The sequence below is a fragment of the Gekko japonicus genome, unplaced genomic scaffold (genome assembly GCF_001447785.1).
Source record: "Gekko japonicus isolate JY-2015 unplaced genomic scaffold, Gekko_japonicus_V1.1 scaffold2466, whole genome shotgun sequence".
In the NCBI taxonomy this organism is placed as follows: domain Eukaryota; kingdom Metazoa; phylum Chordata; class Lepidosauria; order Squamata; family Gekkonidae; genus Gekko; species Gekko japonicus.
Window position 1 is genome coordinate 171,046 of NW_015162553.1, and position 20,594 is coordinate 191,639.

At 43.8% G+C, this 20,594-nt stretch overlaps 1 protein-coding gene across 1 annotated transcript in view; it reads right to left on the minus strand.

Moving 5' to 3' along the window:
- LOC107106240 (CD166 antigen-like) overlaps positions 1–19,608 on the minus strand; it is a gene marked incomplete at its 3' end in the record, with an annotated part of 181,981 nt that extends 162,373 nt beyond the window's left edge. Inside the window, exon 1 of the mRNA XM_015406355.1 lies at positions 19,515–19,608. Within this exon, the coding sequence (XP_015261841.1) occupies positions 19,515–19,608 (94 nt within the window). The remainder of the gene's footprint in view (positions 1–19,514) is intronic.
- Positions 19,609–20,594: the final 986 nt, after the last annotated feature.

A 20,594-nucleotide genomic window follows, 5' to 3' on the forward strand; every position in this document is an offset into this window, starting at 1 on the left:
TACTCAATATTATAGAAGACAACATAGGTCATAAACCATAGTTTTATCTGTACATTCGGGGGGAGGGGATCTGTAATGCTTTGTTACAGTGTACCTCCTAAAGCTGAAATGCATTCGACTTCATTGTTAATTACAGAAAATAAAATATTATGTAACCCTAGAGAAAAAGCTAAAAGGGAAATTAATATGCGAACTGTGACATATAACATGTCACTGCGACTAAAGTGAATGATTATATCCATTATGTATAATTGTACAAGGAAATAAAATCCTAGATATAAAAAGAGATGATCACACATGGACAAGCTGGAGATGAATCACGTCTGTCTATCGAGTAGGGATGTACACAGGCATTTTACTGGGGTTTTGATTCAGTTTATTTTATTTGCTAATAATTTTTGCTGGATTGTGTTAATACACTTCGGCATTGACTTATGAGATACGCCAATTGGCTGTAAAGGGAAACCAATTTCTGCTATAATTTTTTTTTTTAATTCTCTACCAAGAGCTTAATTGTGATCATTACAGAGCTTAATGGAGCACGTGTGGCCAGGCTCTGGCTCTTCCCTCCCCCCACCCCCGCATCTTTCCCAGGCCAAATGGTGATACTGGAAGAAGGAGTGAAAAAACCTGAAATGCACAATCTCAACTGCTTCCACTTTCAAACAGCAGGTGCACTTACTCACCAAATAAGAGGAAAGTTCAAGAATTAAAAAAAAAAGAATGGAGTGCTTGGGGGTGTTATTTATATACTGACCCAATGAGTCAGCAATTGCATTGGGAAAATTCTGTGCACCAAACCAGGTAAATCCTCTGTGGTACAAATATAATCTAAGGTTCCAGCTGGATGAGCATCTCTCAGGCATCACCTCCCCCCTTGCTACGTCTCCTTTAACCTTGCCAATGACTGAAACTGAACACTGAAAACAACTGCATACATCTCAGCAACATCAGGTGGGGGGAATGACAAATCTAGCTTAGACAATTTAGAATTCAAGACCAGAGGATAGCTGGTGAAGGACAACCATGGCTACTGCTGCCACCTGTTTAACCAACTTGAGGCCAAGATCCTGCAGCACCCCCATACTATGAACCTGCAATACCACCCAGAACAGAAGACATTTAGTTTCCTGGATCACTAGTACTGGCCAGCCTCCAATTTGCCCTATTTGGGCAAAATAATAAAGAGGGTGGTGGCGATCCAGCTACAGAGCTTTTTGAATGACACTTCCATCTTAGACCCCTTAGGCCCCTGGTTTTTGCCCTGGGCATGGGACGGAGACGGCACTGGTCACCCTCACGGATGACCTCCAGAGACATCTGGATTGGGGCGGATCGGCAGTACTATGTTGTAGGACCTGCCGGAGGCATTCAACACAGTCGACTATCAATTACTGATCCACCGCCCCACCAACACAGGAATTCAGGGGCTTGCCTTGCAATGGCTCGCTTCCTTTCTCCAAGGTCAGGGACAAAGGGTGACAGTAGGGAAACAGCAGTCCCTCAAGGGGCAGTGCTCTCCCCGATGCTATTTAACATCTATATGCACCCCCTTGCCCAGATTGCCCAGAGGCATGGGCTGGGTTGTCACTAGTACACTGATGACACCCAGCTCTAACTGATGTTGGGCGGCCAGTCCAAATCCAGACCAGAAGATCTGGACCCGGTGCTACAAGCCGTAGCTGGTTGGCTTAGACTGAGCCGACTGAAACTGAATCCGACGAAGATGGAGGTCCTGTGCCTGAGCTGGGGACACTTCGGGGGTAGGGATCCCACTCCCAACCGTCGATGGGGCACCCCTAGTGCCAGCGCCGGAAGTTAGGAGCTTGGGAGTACTTTTGGATGCCTTCTTAACAATGGAGGCCCAGGTAGCAGCCACTGCCAAGTCAGTCTTCTACCATCTTCAGCTGATTAGGCAGTTGGTTCCCTTCCTCGACCACAATGACTTGGCAACAGTAATCCATGTGATGGTCACCTTGAGACTACACTACTGTAACACTCTCTACATGGGGCTGCCCTTGTCGCAAATTCAGAAGCTGCAGCTAGTGCAAAATAGTGCAGCCAGGCTCCTGATGGGCCTCCCCAGGTGGGAGCACATCCAGCCTGTGCTGAAGACATTACACTGGCTGCCAATAAGATACCGAATTCTCTTCAAGGTGCTGGTTCTTACCTTTAAAGCCCTATATGCCCAGGGTCCAACATATCTGAGGGACCACCATTCCCCATACATACCCCAGAGAGCAATACGGTCAGGGTCTCAAAACTGACTGGCCCTCCTGTGTCCCAAGGATGCCAGGCTGGCTACTAGAAGGGCCAGGGCCTTCTCAGTGGCGGCTCCATACTGGTGGAATGAGCTCCCAGAAGATATCAGGACCCTGCGAGATCTTTTACAGTTCTGCAGGGCCTGCAAGACGGAGCTCATCCACCAGACCTTCGACTAAGGAGCCATCACCACTATTACCACCAACAATCCCAATTATAGAGCCCCTGGCTTTAACACCTACAGCCTGCGCCACCACTCATATCAGGAAGATCATGGAGCAGAACATTCAATCAGACCTTTGCATGCACTCATACAGTATACCATCATTAAGCAATAATTAATTATCGGCAGCACTTTACGATACTGAATTGTTTTAACTGAACTGTTTTTAGATTATTTTATGTGGATTTTGTTATTTATGTATCAAATTGGGTAAGCTGCCCTGGGCCTGCTTCACAGGGAGGGCGGGGTATAAATTAATTAATTAAATAAATAAATAATAGTAGCACCTTTGTCTTCTTGGAGTTAAGTTTCAATTTGTTAGCCCACATGCATCCCAAAACTGCTTCCAGGTCACCTCTTCACAGTTTCCACAGCCTCCCTGGGATCTGCTAGAAGCTTGAGTTAGAGCTGGGCATCATCTGAATATTGATAGCAACTCAGCTCAAATCTCTAGATGACCTCTCCCAGAGGTATCATGTAGCTGTTAAAAAGCATGGGATACAATATGGAACACTGTGGAACAACACAGGCCAGAGACCAAGGGGACAATCAGCACTCCCACACAACCATTTTCTGAAATCTTCACGGTTGGACCAAAGCCATTATAAAATGCCTCCCAGATCCACCACAAAACGGCAGTTCACAGCCACAGCTCTAAAAGGCAGTCCAGAAGGATACCATGATCAATGGTATCAAAACATATTGAGAGATCCAGGAGAATCAAAAGGGTCGCATTTCCTCGTCCATCTCTCATCTTCTAGTACAATGCTTCCCTTTCTTCCAATGATAAAGTTACCAGATAACCTCAAAATGAACTTCAGACAAGGAAAAAACCACTACAGTACAAGCAGTGCCATTCCATGCAGAGTTACTCCAGTCTAAAGCCATGGAAATCAATACATTTTGAGTAACTCTCTGCAAAGGAATGTACTGCTAATCAATTGTTAATTTGGATCCCATGTGACTGCCTCAACATTCTTCTTCATAAAAGCTGGATCACATTTCTAATAATACAAAAATTTAAATAATCACTTGCTTAGGTATTAAGACCCCAGGGATGAGGTCCTTGGTTACTTTCTTTTTTTTTAATTCCACCAATGTATGTGAAGGTAATTGGGTACGAAATTACATCCTTAGAATTTTGACCTATGTGCCTTAAAAGGCCTTGTTTTCCACAGTTTTAGTCCCTTCATTTAGTTTCTGAAATGTAATTAGTAATTCCTGAAGAACAGATGAGATTTCAAGCCTCTGGGCCTTCATATAACTAAAACAGTAACAGCATTGAAGTTATAGTTAGGCATATTAAAATAAGAAACTCTTATTAAAATGTTTCTGAATATTGCAGTGAAGAAATGTGTATACAATGATCATAATCTACCCTTCATAGTAGTGTGGTTACAGTTGTATTGTGTGAGCTATCAAATACCTGTTTTATCATTTTAAACTTCTAAATTATTAATTTTAGTTACCTGATATTTTTAGAAAAGAAAATAATGCATAAGTATTGAATGTGGACAGACGCCTGACTTCTTAAAATTATGACAACAAATGAGCTTGATGTATATATTGGTATGACGGCCCCGTCCACTTCCCTTCCTCAGAGGCAAGATTTTCTCTCCGTTTTTCTTTCCCTTTACTGACTGAGCAGCCCTAATAATGTGTTTCCTTGTTTTCTGAAGGACTTTGACTGTCTCACCCTGTCACGGTACAATAGTTTGGCTGTTGGATCAGCCCAGGAACCTAAGGGAAGGATCAGGAGCCCACTTAAACAGATGGCACTCAAGGCATTCTGAAATTCAGAAATAACAAAATATTCTATTTAACATAGAGCAGAAAGGTCAGGTGAAATCAGGGATTGGAATTTCTAAGGTAAACCAGCACATGCACAGACTTTAGTTCTTATGTTTCAGGCTAATGGGAGTTTCTTAAGCTATTCACTTAAATCTTTATGTGGAGAGGCTTTTGTTCCAGGGTTTTCCCAAATACTCTAGTACACTTTGGCCCCGGTCACACGAGAGGTTTTGGGCCGGTAGAGGGATGGATCGGGGGCACAGCAAATGGGCGCAATCCCACTGCAACATCTGGAAAGGGTTGTGCTTGCGTCCCCGATCCGCCCCTTCCACCCAAAACCCTGCTGCAAAAAGGAACCACCCCAGACGGCCGCATCAAAGCCGGCCGTGGGATCGCCGGCGCGTCCTTTCACCGGCGCATCCCCGGCTCCAGCCCAAACTGCGCATGCTCAGGCATGCGCAGCTCGGCAGCCTCCCCTCCCGACTGTGTCTTCCTCCCCGGCATCTGATCGTGTCGGGGAGCAACGGCGCCGCGGTTAAGGGGATCCGTGGGATTCTGCCGCGTCGTCTCTATTTTGGTGCAGCTCTAATTTGCCACACTTTGGCCGGTGTTTTCCCTGCCGTGTGGCAGGGACTTTTCTTTGAGTATTCTCTGAAAGGCTGGTACACTCTTTTCAGTACCCAAACCCCTTCTCTTGAAACACCAGCAGTCGTCTGGACTCCAAAGGCAGTTTCTAACCACACCAGATCAGGGATCTCTTCACTCTTCAGAGCTAACTCCCTATTTGACTGGGTAGGGAAATTATCCTCTCACTAGAAGATCTATTCCCTTTCCTTGGCCTGAACAGATGTCTAATTACCCAGTGGTCCTTGCCAACTTTCCCCAGTTCTCTTGCCTGTGTTAAACTGCTCTCAGTCAGGGCTGAATTCCAAAATGAAAATCTCCTTCTCACATCCTTAATTTGGAATATTTACAGGTAAACTGATTTACAATTTTCTCCCAGATACATTAATTCTAATGTATGCATCTATAGTTTATAAACGAAACATATACCCAAGTAAATTTACAAATACAGGCTTGGATCCACTGGAGCATTTGTGAGGATAGAAGGATTTCCACCTGTGAAACACAACTTTTTTACATCCCACTGCAGCTCAAAATACCACCCCATATGCTATTCAGGGGGGGGGGCTACACCAAGAACAGCATTTAAGAGGCCATTCTGGCCTCCTTCAGCGAGAAGATAGTTACATTCATGCTACAGGAACGTTATACCACCATCTCAGGCAGATAGCCCAATGCAAATGTTTATGATCATGTTTCTAGTCCAGTAATTTATATGAGGTGCATTTTGGTAGTAATTTATATTTGCTGTGATGCAGCAGCTCATCTGTGCATGTGTTTGTATGAGAGAGACATGCACAGGGCTTTCTATTTTCTTCTACGAGTTATGAAAGGCTGTATGTACCTGTGAGGAGTCATCATCATACAAGCACAGGGAAATCCCAGCATGTGTTAAACTCCACACAGGAATATTACAAACCTTTCATTGGCTCCGGTCATACGGGCCAGAAAATGCGAGAGGGGAAGCGTGGCTGTTTGCCCCAGAGCAAAATAACGTGCAGCTGCGTGATCAGACGTCCCGTCGAGGTCCCGTGTTTAGGGGGGAGGTGCCAATCACAGGACAATCCTGCGGCGTGGCAAAGAGTGGGGCGGCGTGGCAAACGGGGTTGTGTGTTTTTTAAAAACTGAAGTGTGTGCATGCTCTTTTGGGGGCTTGTGCGCATCCCGTGGAGACTTGGGGAAAGAAAAACCTTTTTGCGAGGGGACATGGGCGGGCGCCGGATGCCACGAGCTACCACCGGAAACGCGATCAGACGCCCACCCTTGCCCCGCGGTTTCCGGAAACTAGTACCTCGGAGGTACTAGTTTTTTACCCTGCATCTTTGGCGGGAAGCCTCGGGTTAGCCACGAGAGCTCTACGCTTCCCAGATGTTGCGGTGTGATCGCACCTGGAAAATCCGCCTATCTTCCGTCTCTGTAGCATGGTTAATGCTCCGTGTGACCGCAGCCATTCATGCCCTTACTTGGAACTACTAAATATTTCAGTGTAAAAGAATTTCAAGTACACTAGGGGGACATGATGGAGGTTTATAAAATGATGCATGGGTTGGAGAGAGTTGACAAAGAGACATTTCCCCCCCCCTCTCCTAAAATACTAGAACTGAGAGCATCTAATGAAGCTAATGGGCAGTATGTTCAGGACAGACAAAAGGAATACTACATTACACAGAGAATGATTAAAATGTGGAATATTCTGCCAGAGGATGTAGTGATGGCCATAGGAATAAACAGCTTGAAAAGGGGATTAGATAGATTCATGGAGGATAAGTCTATCAATAGCGACTAGCCACAGGAGGGCCTGGCGGGATCTAGTCCATGGGGTCGCGAAGAGTCGGACTCGACTATGCGACTGAACAACAACAAATGGGGACTGACAGAGAGGCTTCAGTTGTCCGATTAAGTCTGAATACACTTTTTCTAGAAGCTTCATGTTGTGCACACCCTTTTGACCACTGTAGCTTAGTGCTGTCCCGTTCTCTTCAGGGCAAATATCACAGCATTCTTGCATCTTATCACACTGAGTAAATTTCACATTGCACTCCTGCAATAACTTCTCCACAGACCTGAGGTTTCTATGAGCCAATCTTGCATGTCAGCTATTAAACAATCAAGTCAGGGAGCCAGTTTGGTGTAGTGGTTAAGTGCGCGGACTCTAATCTGGGAGAACTGGGTTTGATTCCCCACTCCTTCACTTGCACCTGACTGGATGACCTTCGGCAAGCCATAATTATGGCACAGCTATTCTTGAAAAAGAGCAGTTCCTGTCAGAGTTCTCTCAGTCCCACCTACCTCACAGGGTGTCTGTTGTGGGGAGGGGAAGGGAAAGGAGTTGGTAAGCTGCTCTGAGACTCCTTTGGGTAGTGAAGGGCAGGGTATAAATCCAATCTCTTCTTCTTGTTCTTCTTGTATGAAGGCATTCACCTTGTTTTGGCATGATAAACAGTTTCAGCAACAGGCTTTAAATAGTAACCACTTCCAATTTTCTTTGCCTGTATTTCAATACCATCCTCAGGGTGTAGGATACTACACACGCCATTCTCAATCACAAGCCAATTGCCTTGCTTTGCAATGCGATCAACAGACAAAAGATTCTAATCTGCTAGAGGTAAGAAAACACATTCCTTTAACAAAATCTACAGCAACTCTCTATCATTGTTGAACTCTTTTAGTCTTACAGTACCAATTGTAGCTCAAAGGCACTGCCTTTCTCACGGGATAACCACAACAGCAGGGTACCCCACTTCTGACCTGGACCACAGACCCACATAACCAGACCAAAGAGAACACTCTTGACCTGTTCTAAAGAGCTAGCCAAAGCTCCACAAAGGGTTTCAGTCTAAGGTAGCACAAGGTACCTTCAAGGGGAATCTCCAATCCCCCCTCTACCCTACAACAGTATGCATATGGAATGACAGCAAATTCCTTCAAGTAAAGTATCTGCATTCTCAAAGCCATTCAGGAGATGTCTGGCAAACCTTTTCTGTCTCCATACCTCCATGTAATCCCTTTTGTGTGATACCTATGCCAATATGGAAATATTTTGTTTCAACTCCTACCCTTCTTCTCCCCTCCCTCAGGGTCCAAGACAAATTGATCAAATATGAAATCATTAACAATTCTTCCTGACACCTATTAGAGACCCATTTTACCCTTTTGTCTAATCCCGGGTATCCATTCAACCTACCCTGGTAAGACCATCAGCAGTCATTAAACCCATCAAGTCCTGGCTCAGGAGACTGCCCCTTGAATTCCTATAAATAGAGAGTAAGCCTTGCCTCAGTGTGCACTTGGAGGGTGCCTACTATAGGGTACACCCCCAAAGCCTCTACTGTAGGTCTCCTATCTTAGCATGAAACGCTGGTCATTTGTGCTTTCTTCTACATGGATGTCTGCACAACTGGAAAGGTAATATAACCCCTATAACTGATCCTTAATGTCTCTATTCTCATCTCTATTTCTGGATTGTGTATACATTTTGATTGCTTAGCATGATTGTAAGCAGGGATATTCTCTAATAAAACTATTAAACACTCTTTAAATCTGGAGTCTTCATAATGAAGTGCACCTTCAAATATAAAGGCGTGTGATCCCTTGTATCCTTCTGGCTTCCTCTATCTCATAGCTAATTTCCCCAATATCGAGACAGGTCATTTGTGGTAACAGTTTAATGGTGGAGGACAAAGGAACACCCTGCACATCTGAACACATGAGTGCACATACATTTCTTCAGTAGTGCAGATGTAGAGGGAATATTTCAGTGGAAGCTCCGATTTGAGAGTGTGAGTGTGTGAATGAAGTTCTTGAATGCTTGGCTCTAGACAGCAAAAATATTTTGTGGGTGGTCTGCTCCCCTTTCATCTCCTTCAGCCGGTTTTCAAGATGCCCCTTGCTGGCCAGCTTTATAAGCCACATTACACTGCAAGTGGGCCACTCAGTGAAGTCCCGGGACCCACGTCTCGCTAGGAGATTTCCCCATTTTGAAGGTCTATCTGGTTGGGATCCAAGGCCAGGGTCTTCAGTTAGGGAACACTGCACCTACACACATCTCTGAGTATACAGTTTCCTTCTTAAATATTATGTATGCTTAATTGTCTATTATATTTTTAATCTAGTTTAGACCAGATTTCTGTGGCAGTTTTGCAGCCAGAAACCAGTGGGGTCTTCTGTTCAGATATGGAATTTAAGATGATGAATTTGGCCTTTAAATCATCCATTTCAAATTTCTCTCTCTCCATCATCCGAATCTTCTGGAGTATACTCTTCAACAGTTCACATTACATTCTGAATTCCCAGAGCACATTCTGTTCTCATTTTCCATATAAGAAAGGTTTCCTTGCTAAACTTTGGGATTTGAAGAAGGGAGGGGTTTGATACACTCACAAACTTTTGAAAAGCCACCCTCTCCCAGGTTCCTCCACCTGCAAGATTCACAGACATTGCATTTGTCTGCGATACATTTCTAGGCTGCTGGCTCCTGTGGTACGCTTTTCCTTTCTTTGGCGTTTGCAAATGAATAGGGCCGTTCCACAGCCATTTGAGCTGTTGGAAGGTTACTCTTTAGTTTGTAGTCCATGGAAGATTAGGAAAACATCCAGGAAGCAAAGCAATACCTTTTCTAGGCTGCGGTCACATGGAGCATTAGCCACGCTACAGAGACGGAAGATAGGCAGATTTTCCGGGCATGATCAAACCGCAACTTCTGGGAAGCGTAGAGCTCCCGTGGCTAACCCGAGGCTTCCCGCCGAAGATGCGCCGTAAAAAACTAGTACCTCCGAGGTACTAGTTTCCGGAAACCGCGGGGCAAGGGCGGGCATCTGATCACGTTTCCAGCTCATGGCATCCGGCGCCCGCCCATGTCCCGTCGCGAAAAGGGTTCCCCCCCCAAGTCTCCACAGGATGCGCACAAGCACCCAACGGCGCATGCGCACGAAGAGGAAAGCGAATGTTCCGTTGCTGCGCAGAATCGCACATGCCGTTGAACGCAAAACCAAAAGTTCCACTCTTCCATCCTTCGGCTTAAAAGAATATAAATCTCCATTTGCCACAGCAGCGGCACCTAGCCATTGCTGGTATGATCGCGCCGCGCTGCTTCTTTGCCGCGCTGCTGGATTGTCGTGTGATCGCCACCCTCGTTTACCTGCTGGTGCCGAGGGAAGGACCCATGGTGTGCCGCCGGCGCGTCTGATTGCGTAATCGCGGATCAAATTGCGCTGGCCCAATTAGCCACGCCCCCCACGATATCCGGCCCATGCGACCGGGGCCCTAGAAACCTTTCTCTACTTTCTTCCTTTTTTAAAAATAATCTATTTATTACTTTTTTAGACAAACACACACTGGGATATACAGATACTTAAGTACATTGTACATTGTAGCATTCCAATCTGGGTTAATAACTCAATTCATTTCCATTATCCTTTCCCCATCCAGTAAATTAAAGCACATATTACAAGGTTTTACACATTACTTTAACAACAAATTTTATAGTAGATTTAAATTACAATTCCTTTAGTATCAATAATGTTACTATCAAACCGGCTTCACCTTAATAAAGCCATTCTAATTGCTTAAGTAATTTAAGTAATTCCCTGTTTAAGCTGCTTTAAAGATAACAATTTATATTTATTTATATCCACCATTAAAAATTTTTGTCAGCTTTTTACTTTTTGATATGCCTTCCCACACATTTTCACCTTCTCTTAAGCCATCTATATGTTATTGGGAACCACACACTTAACTTACATGATTGATGTTTCATTTCTTACTGCTAGGTCAAATTCATATTGTATTTTGAAGAACAAAGGGTCTACCGCACCCTTAACTGACATGATTGATATTTCATTTCTTATTTCTTACTACTAATTCAAGTTCATTTTGTATTCTAGAAACCACAAAATCTGTACTACCTCTTAGTCAACCCTTTATGCCAACATTTAATTCCAATTAATTTAATACTTAAAATATTCTATGCTTAGAGAGAAACCTCCTTCTACCCCTCTTTTCATATATTATTATTTCTTCGGTCCAACAATAAAGAGGAAGACTATATCTACCTACATAAAGCAAAACAAAAAACTAAACTAAACAAGGAGAAAGAAAAGAAAAGCAAACCCCTAATATTCCTACTTTACTTAGCCTACTGCATTACTTATCCCTACCCCCTCTTCTGTGTTAACACATATCCAACAAAATATATGTCATAACCAAAGTCCATTCACATACTTGAAACCATCCATACTTATCAAAAAAGATCTTAATTGGGTTAATAAAACAGCAATAAATCAAACCTCCCAATTGAATTCCCAGTTAATTGCATTTATACCAATTTCCCATTAATAAGGTCCATTTCTTTTTTAGCCATGTATATCCAAAACATAAAGAAACAACAGCCATAACATACATTCAACATAATTTTTGCCTTTCCCTTTTTTTCTCCTCTTTCTAACATTTCTTTTTCTCTCTGAACTTCACTCAAATGTCTTGCAGTTTTATATTCACAGATTTCCAATTCAAAGCCACATCTTCCATTTTTCTCAGTGTTAGTCAACGTTCTTTTTTCTACTTTTATTTTCTTTACCAAAGCATTTCCTTTCCCTTTCCTTTTTCCCCTCACATTCTTTTTCAAGCATAATTTTTTGTTACCTCCTTCCCCAACATACAGCTTGTTTTCCCTTTCAAGTAACGTCTCTTATACATAGCTATAGTTTGGTTCATTTCTTTCGCAGCAATCAAGTTGTTACTTTGTGGTTCTCTCGCCTTCTCTTGAGTGCAACTTTGCTCTTCTGTAACTCCTTGAGCTTGTTGAGGTTGCTTTTCATTTGTACTTTCATCTTGAGCTATAAAATTTTGGTAGTCTTTCATCAAATTATTGCATGTACTTTTAACTGCTTGCTTTACTTCTCACCTCAAAAAGCTTGAAAATTGTTCCCAAGTTAATTCTCCAATTAATGTGCCTGGATAGAATTCCTCCTCCTCTATTTCCTCCTCCATTTTTCCACCCTCTCTCGTCTTTCCAGCCTCCCAGTTTTCACAAAACTTTTTAATTTTTTGTGTTTCCACCGCACAACATTTCTTGTTTCTAACAACACCAGCAGTTCAAACAATAGAAGCTTTCTTACCCCCTCCTTCTTAAACGATATCTGCTCCAGTCCACTTCCCGGCCATTTTTCTCAATGTTGGAGCTAGCTGCCTGGGGTAATTAGTCCAATATCAAAAAAGAGAAATCCTTCATGCACCAGTCTTTCTTTTTACAATGTACTTTCTTTTTGCTCTAATTCTTTTTAATATCCCACCAAGTTAAAAGAGAAAGGATGGTCGTAGCTTGTGGGAACATGGCGTCCATGCTCCCTCCATAGAGCGCTCTCGCTTCAGGGCGGCAGCGGACACCCCTCTTCCCGTTTGCCAATTCAGGAAGGGGCCACCGCAAAGCCCTCTGCAGCTAGTCCTCTCTCTGGGGGGGCTAGCGAAGCCCACCCGGTGACCGGTGGGGCTTCGAAGAAGCGCAAAAGGAATCGGATGTCTCGGCTCCGCCAAGCACGCCCGTCGCTATGCCATACCGGAAGTCCCTTTCTCTACTTTCTGATGCTAAATATATATCCGTGGCAGCAGCTGCTGCTTTATTAAACAGTGGAACATTAGCTGGGCCCATAACCTTTTGTTGGGTATATAATATAGCTAGAGTAAAAGAAATGCACAGCATACGTGTGTATTAGCTTTAAAAGTAAAGTTTACTAATTACTTGGGGGGGGAAAGGAAACTGGGAGTTCAAAACAAGAAACATCCTGTTTAGCCCTCAAATCTACATCTTGTTTCTGTAAAGCCTAAACCTCGTGTCTGTGCCCCAGGCAAGAGTTAAAACAAAGGCAGTAAAACTTTCCTAAGTCTCCACACCCGGACATCCTCAAACCTACTGATTAGCCAATAGACAATTTCAATACCAACTCATTATGCATATTATCACCTACACTCTGGCGGGAGATACGTGCAGACTTCTCTATTGACCCTAAGCAAACTAACTAGGAAATTAGCCCCACAACAGCATGTTAATTCTTTCATGACATCAGGAAAAGAACTTGCTTATATCCCAATAGAACATCCCACATTCAGAGGCACTAAACGTCTGAATCCCAGAGCCTGAAGGCAACATGAGGTGGTCCTCAGCCTCTATGCCTGGTTGTTGGCAATCCAGAGGAACTGGTTGGCCACTGTGTGAGACAGGATGCTGGACTAGATGGACAACTGGTCTGATCCAGCATGGTTCTTCTTATATTCTTAGTACCATATACATAAAGCCAATGTAGTCATAGTGCCAAATTAGGATCTGAGAGACTCAGGTTTGACTCCCTACACTGCCATGTAAACCTGCTGGATGACCCTGGGCCTAACCTGCCTCTCAGAGTTGTTATGAAGATAAATTGAAGACATGCTGCTTTGGGTCTCCTCTGAGAAGAAAGGTAGGGTATAAATTAATTAATTAAGCAAGCACTGCACCTTTAATCTGCTCCAGTAGTTTATCATAGTGCACAGTTTCAGAATATTTTATTAAGCAATAAGAAATTAAGCTACTATCTTTTACACCTATTTGATGTGTGTACTTCTATGAAGCAATCTTATGCAGAACTATAATATACTGCATTTCATGAGCCTTGTTGAAAGCAAGTAAAATGTAAGGTGCACAATGTCCATATAGGTATATTTTACTAATGACAAACTACCATGAAAAACTATTGCCATGTTATATTTTCCAGACTTTACTAAGACATGTATAGGAAATCACAAAATAAAAGAATGAACACACTGGCTGTGAGGCCCTGATCCAAACCTGTATCTCTTTGGATATCAATGCAAATATATGCCATATGCAAACATATACAGCACTGTGGTATCACACTCTTATTTAGCATCATCCTACGGGCCAAGAGGAGTGTACGAGGATCATAACGCCAAGATGAGATGTAATATAGCTGTAATTAAGCTGAAATGAATAATGCAAACAAATATTCTGTAAGAGGAGAAATAAAATAAATAAAATCTCTTTTGCTTAGTATCTTGGGAACAGCTTAATATTTCACAACTAAATCCACCGAGAAAGTTGCAAAAGCTTTTAACCAAACATTACAGAACCATTCCAAACATGTGATAACCTCTGCTACACAGCCTGGAGCTTATTCTCTCCTTCACCATTTTTTTTTCAAAATTTTTGAAGTGTATTTCTTATCAGTGAAGGAAAGAACAACTGAACCAATAACCTATGAGTTATAAGTTTCTAGAACAGTAATTTAATCTTAAACTAAGCAAATATTTGCCAGAGAATTACCACTTTAAAGTGGCAGATAAACCTCCAACGCAGCATAATTGAGTGAAAATTAATCCATGCTCCCCAAACTTAAATTTGTGATCTTAGTTCATGAACCATAAATGCTAAGCTTTTGGCTATGGCAACTGTATGCCATTTCTGGCCCCAAAAGGTTTCAAATCTATAATAATAAAAGGATCAAACCATCTGTCAGCCGGCCGCCTGCCTGCTTGTCTGAGGCAAGAGTAACTCATAAACAAATAAAGTTAGGAGCCTAAAAAATTGGCCACTAGCTTGAGGATGAACATGGGAGATGCAGAGTCAAACATAAGAGGGAACCAGTTCATCCTGGCCCATGTTCTCTTGAGACCTGTTTGTATGGAAAGCTACAGCTGTCTTTTCCTATGGAAGCCAAGGTTGTCTTTTTGTGGCAGGACACCTACAGGATGGTGATCAGACTTGCAGTGCCAAAAATGAAGCGAATTTGAACATTCTGGTCAACACTGTCTCAAGAAACCCCACACACCCATGCAATGGAAATTTTGGTTCTTTCTTTGTTACAGGCATATCACATTCGAAAATAAAGGTAGGTATTTGAAAATTGGCCACTGCCTTTAAGATGATGGTAAGACTTGCAAATGTGAATAATGAAGGAATTCAGCTATTTGCAATGGAAGCAAAACTTTATTCATGAGAAGCCAGAAAAATCGGGCAACAAAGACAAGGAAGGTATAAAATACCCCCTCTGTTACAAAAAAGCAGGGGTTAACAACTTCCTTGATAGATCAGAACCGCTATGGTGTCATGGTTAGATCTAACAAACCCAGGTGCAAATCCCCAATCTACCATGGAAACTTCCCAGGTGACCTTGAGTCAGTCACACATTCACAGCCAAACCTATCTCAAAGGGAAGTTGTGAGGATAAAATGGAGGAGAGAAGAATTATGTATCCATTTGAGTAACCACTGGTGGGAAAAGGCAGCACAAACAGGGAAGATGGAACATGAATATGTTTTATGTGCTTTTGAGTCATTTCCAACTCACAGTAACCCTATGAACTAATGATCTCCAAAACATCCTATCATTAACCTCCTTGCTCAGATCTTGCAAACTGAGGGCTGTGGCTTCCTTGATTGAGTCAATCCACCTCATGCTGTGTCTTTCTGTTCTCCTGCTGTCTTCAACTTTTCCTATCATTAGTGTCTTTTCCAGTGACTCTTGCCTTCTCATAATGTGATCAAAGTATGATAGGATGGAACATACATAAAAAAGAAAGTGGGTTCAAGACCTTCCCTGAGCTATCACAACGCAGTGGTATTGCTGCAGCTCTTGGCATAACACAGAGCCACATATTCAATATTCAAACTTCCATTAAATATTGCAACCACAGGGTTGGTAAGCAAAGGAATTGGACACACATCTAGTGATATACATTTATGCATTATATTTATTTATCCAACTAAGGCTTCCAGGTTTCCTTGTACATATATGCAGGCTGTGTCCATTTTGTAGGCAAGGTTCTACTGCCATACAGAAGGTCTGATCACTATTAAGTTTACTAAGTTTACTAAGCTATATTTTTTAAACACAAAACAAAATCATCAAAGTTCATTGCTATTTTTACATGAACCAGTTGAAGACAAACACGCTACAAAACTAGTCAGCTTGCCATCTGGACAAATGCCAACCATAACTGACTCACTGAAAGGTATCTACTTTTAGTTTGTGTATGCATTCCAACAGTGCACAAGAAAGTCAAAACATTAAGTGACTTACAACCAAAACTGCAACCCAGTTAGGCGCTCCCATTCCACGGGCATAAATTATTAATTATACCACATAAAGGTGCTTGTTTACAAACAGATCTGATCACTACTTAGCATTTAAAAGGCAATTAATTATAGAATTATATATTGATTTTATATAAATATATTCACAAGTCTTTATGAATTTACTATTTCTTACATTCAGTTTCTGTATGTCACCAAAGAGTAGACAAAACCCATGAACGATGATAAATCAAAAGTTCAGGAGCAAGTCAAGCACCACCTGCTCAGCCCAGGAGTGTAGCCGGAAGTCTGTACCCAATAACACACACACACACATTACTGGTATGAAGACTGCCCCAATCCCATTTTTAGCCATTTACAGCAATCGTTTTATTTAGAAGTAACTCCTTATGGGTTCAACTGACCTTGTTTCCAAGAAAGCATGCATAGATCTGGAGCCTTAGTTTCTAATCCCAATACTCTAACCATTAAAAATGGATGCTTTCAATGCAATGATTCATGATGTTCTGCTTAAGAGCACAAAACTGAAGTTGTCTGTTTTTAAGCATGACATAAAGCTAAGACAAACTTTTTCTTTTTCATCATGAGGAATAAGCAGTTTTTCCTGTATAGATATATTTGAAAAAGCCTGCGAGCTTAGCCATCCTATACAGTTACACCCAAATCAACTGAAATCAATGGCCTTAGAAAAGTGTAACTCCTTTTAGGACTGCACTGTTTCAAGTTCACGCCTATGCCCACTTTCTGAGAATGAGACCTACTTAATACAATGATTTTATTCCAAGTAAACAAAATTGGGATTGCATGACGCTTACCATAAAGTAAAAGTATATTAGCTGACACTGCTATGTCAGGGGGGAAAATATAACGTTAAAAATTCTGCAACAGGATTATATTTCAAAATTCTGCCATGCACGTTTTATTTTTTAATTTTTAATTAATTGTTTTTAATTATAAATCAAGGGAACTGTTCCATAAGTTTTGGAATAACTCATTTTTTTGCAATAAAACTATATCTCATGAGATTAAAAAGCATAAATATTATCTTTATCCTAGGCATATTTTCCCTGGAAATAAATCCCATTGTAATCAATGTGGCTTATCCCCATGTAAGTGTGCCTTGATCTAATCACATAATCTCTAAGTAAATGGAGAATATTTTCATGTTGCATCATAACTGCTAATTAAGAGACTTGCTAATTAAGTACTGCGTTTAATAACATAACAGAAAAGGAGGATCCCCCCCCATTTCAAGGCCACATTGTGACATTTACTAAATCCAAACTTCCTCAAAATAACCACAACTGAAATTTTCTAAAAACACATGCCCAGAAATTCATTTGTGCTTCCCACTTACATCTAGAATGTAGCCTTTAAATAGTTAATACGGGAGTTCTCCAAATGTACTGTCTGGTGACTAAAAGCACTGAATCCTTTGCAACATTTCCGTCGCCTCTAAAGGCAAGCATACAAAGCCTCTCTCTCGGAGCAGTACAAGATGTCACCACAGGCTGACGCTCTTTCTACAAGAATAATGAGATATTCTACACACTGAAGAAAGAACAGAGTTCACAGTTTGCTTCCCTTGGTTTCAGTTCTGTTTAAATATACTAGACAGACAAAAAAAAAAGTACAAACAGAACTGCCCAGGTTATTTCAAGAAGACTTTAATACCCTTTTCTTTGTCAAGATCCTAAGAAGCTCAAGAAATAATGACAGCAATCAAAACGAACTTGGGCTACAGCCCACACACTCCAGAGAGTTCCAACTGACTTTAGTTTAATGAGACTGCTCCAGAATAGAGCAACTGTAGTCTGGAAACCACATTCGCTTACAGTACAATAATCACAGTATTAGAAGTTAGCCAGCAATGTGCTATTTACTTTAAATGGTCTAGGGTTTATTTAAAAAACCAACCAGGTGGGTCTCATAACTCAGGGAATCTGGACTTTGTCATCAAACTGCTCTTTAATTTTAAAGCAGAATGTGTGTGTTCCAGTGAATGAGCTCCACCTTTCGAATTGCCAACCATGAAGACTAAAGCCTTCCAACAGAAATAGTGTTTACATGAGACATTTTCTTAGTCAAGGGTGTTGTTACCAGTCAGATCCATACAGAAGTGCCAATTCTATCACCAATACAATGCCTGAGGGCTGACTATGCCAGGAACAAAATGAGAATACCTTTCTTTTCCTCTCCTCCCCACCCACCCACCTACCTACCCACCCACTCACACACACACACACACCCAAGGGGGAATCACAGGGATAGGACTGGAATTATCCCCATGGCAGAAGATTAAAAAAAAGTGCCCCTGCCTATGACATCATTTGTAGTACAGGCAGGAAACAGATACACTAACAAGTTTCTCTAAAGAGCTTATTATAAGAGATGTTTAAAGTATTAGTGACTGAAAATACACCATCAGAACTGACACGCCTTGAAGACCTGGTTTTATCTGGCAGCCTCGTCTGGATTATCTTGTTCACTATTTAACAACCCTTTCTTCTCCCACCCACCCCAACCTGCTTGCTGTTTTGCTTTGTACAACTGCAGGTGAGGTCACCTCTTTCACATCCTCCCCAGCACAACTAGAAAGGCAACTTTCAAACGGAGACCGATGAAACCCACCCAAGTCAGAGGCTTTTCTATTTTCACAGAATTCCTCTGGGAGTTTAAGCGTGAACTGGCAAGCCGCAGAAAGCAGATTTTTGTTTGTTTTCACAATGAAACTCAGACGGGGGGAGGGGGGGGAGAGAAGGGCAACAGTCCGACACATTGCCTCATAGTAAGAGGAAATAAATGTTGAAAATGTAGCAATCCTTTTATATTCGTACCCTAGAGGGAAAAGAAATAACGCACCCAGGGCTAAGAGAAAGATTGCACGCTGGCTCACCAAGGATTTATCAGAATTTAAAACGGATTAACGCCTCGACTACACCCCAAGCACATGAAATTAAAGCGGTTTGTGAATCACACGGAAAGAGGCCGATGCAATCGCAGACGGTTTCTGGGAGTATATTCGACTGCCGTCAACTACCCTGGGGAATCAGAGCCATAAACTGATAGCAGGTAAATGACGATAGACTACTATAGGAAATAATGCTTTGAAAGAGGGGACGGGGGGCTTTCCCAATGCCACGGAGAACACAGGGGCTATGCACATTTCCATATGCCCGCACACCTACTGCCAAGTCCCACCTCAGCCTCCAACAGAAGCGCAGCAGTGTTTGCGGGGTCCGCACTCCGTCGCCTACACACACGCCCGCCGCCGTCAAAAGCAAAGAAGCCCTCGAAAATCTTAACCGACGCAAAACAGAAAGCAGATGGAGGAAGGGAGCTCCCAGCGCAGAGCACCCCAGCGGCCAAGCAGCAGCCACGAAGTTCCTTCCTTCCTTCCGCACAAGAAGAGAAAGAGAAAGAGAGAAAGGCAGCGGGCAGCGCGCGGCACTCTTTGACAGCTGCCCCCCGGGCCCGCCGACGGCGCTGCTCTCGCCCCTCCCGCCCCGCCCCGAGCCGACCACTCACTCACCTGGCTGCGGGCAAAGGGCAAAGAGCAGCAGGCACAGGAGCAAGGGCGGCTGCAGCGGGCGGCGGCGGCAGGAGGCGGCAGAGGGGGTCTCCATCCCGCCTCCCCGCCAAGCTCGAGGCGAACGGCGGTGGCTGCTTGGGGCGCTTCTCCTGCGGAAGGGAAGGTAGGGCAGGCACGGCAAGAGGGCGTCTCTCCCTCGGCGAGCGGCAACGACTTGCTCCCCTCGGGGGAAACTACGGCAGGTCGGTAACTTTCCAGGCGAGCCCTGTGGCAGGTGGAAGCAGAAGTTGGGCGCGTGGGCGGCGGCGGCGCGAAGCGGCTCTGTGAGCCGGGCGAGGGAGCGAGCGGCTCCGCACAGAAGCAGGTGGCTCCTTCCCTCTGGCAGCCTAGCGGCGCTCCAGGACAGAGATCGGCACGCGGAGGCGGGGCCCGCCAGGGCAGGACCCGCCCCCCAGCTCCCTAGTTCCCCCCGCCCTCTCCGAAGACCGCGAATCCGCGCGGCTTCTGTCTGCTGTGCAATAATCGCTACCGTAAAGGGGGAGAGGGCGCCGGCGCTGCTACTGCAGGGGGAAGCGAAGGGGCTTCCCAGTTGAGCGCGAGTTTGGGAGGGGAAAGGACGGCGCGCGGGGATGACACACTCGGGGGTGGGGCAGGCGGGTGGGAGTGGAGGAGACGGCTCCGCGGGCAGGCTTGGCTGGAGAAGCGCCCCTTGGACCTTCGCAGGCGGACGGGCCCGCGTGTAGGAGGAGGAGAGGGCCAGCGCGTGAGGGACCGCAAGCGCAGTCGCAGCAGCGAGCCGCCATGGTGTGAGAGTTAAGCCCGCGCTCAGCGGCTCTCGGCATGCTACAGCTGCGCTCTTGATCCCCGATACGGGTCACCAGGAAAGGGAGGGAGGGAGTCTCCGGGTCTCCGGGCTGGAAATGCGTGCTCGGTTCTTATACTGCAGTATATCGTGGTGCTTTGAAGACTTATGGTCGCCTGCGAGCTCATTTTCCAGATGCACGAGCGGCTTTGGCACGCCGTGTAATGGACCATCTGACCCAGTAGGTGCCAGCCTGCAGAAACGCGGGCTGCAATAAA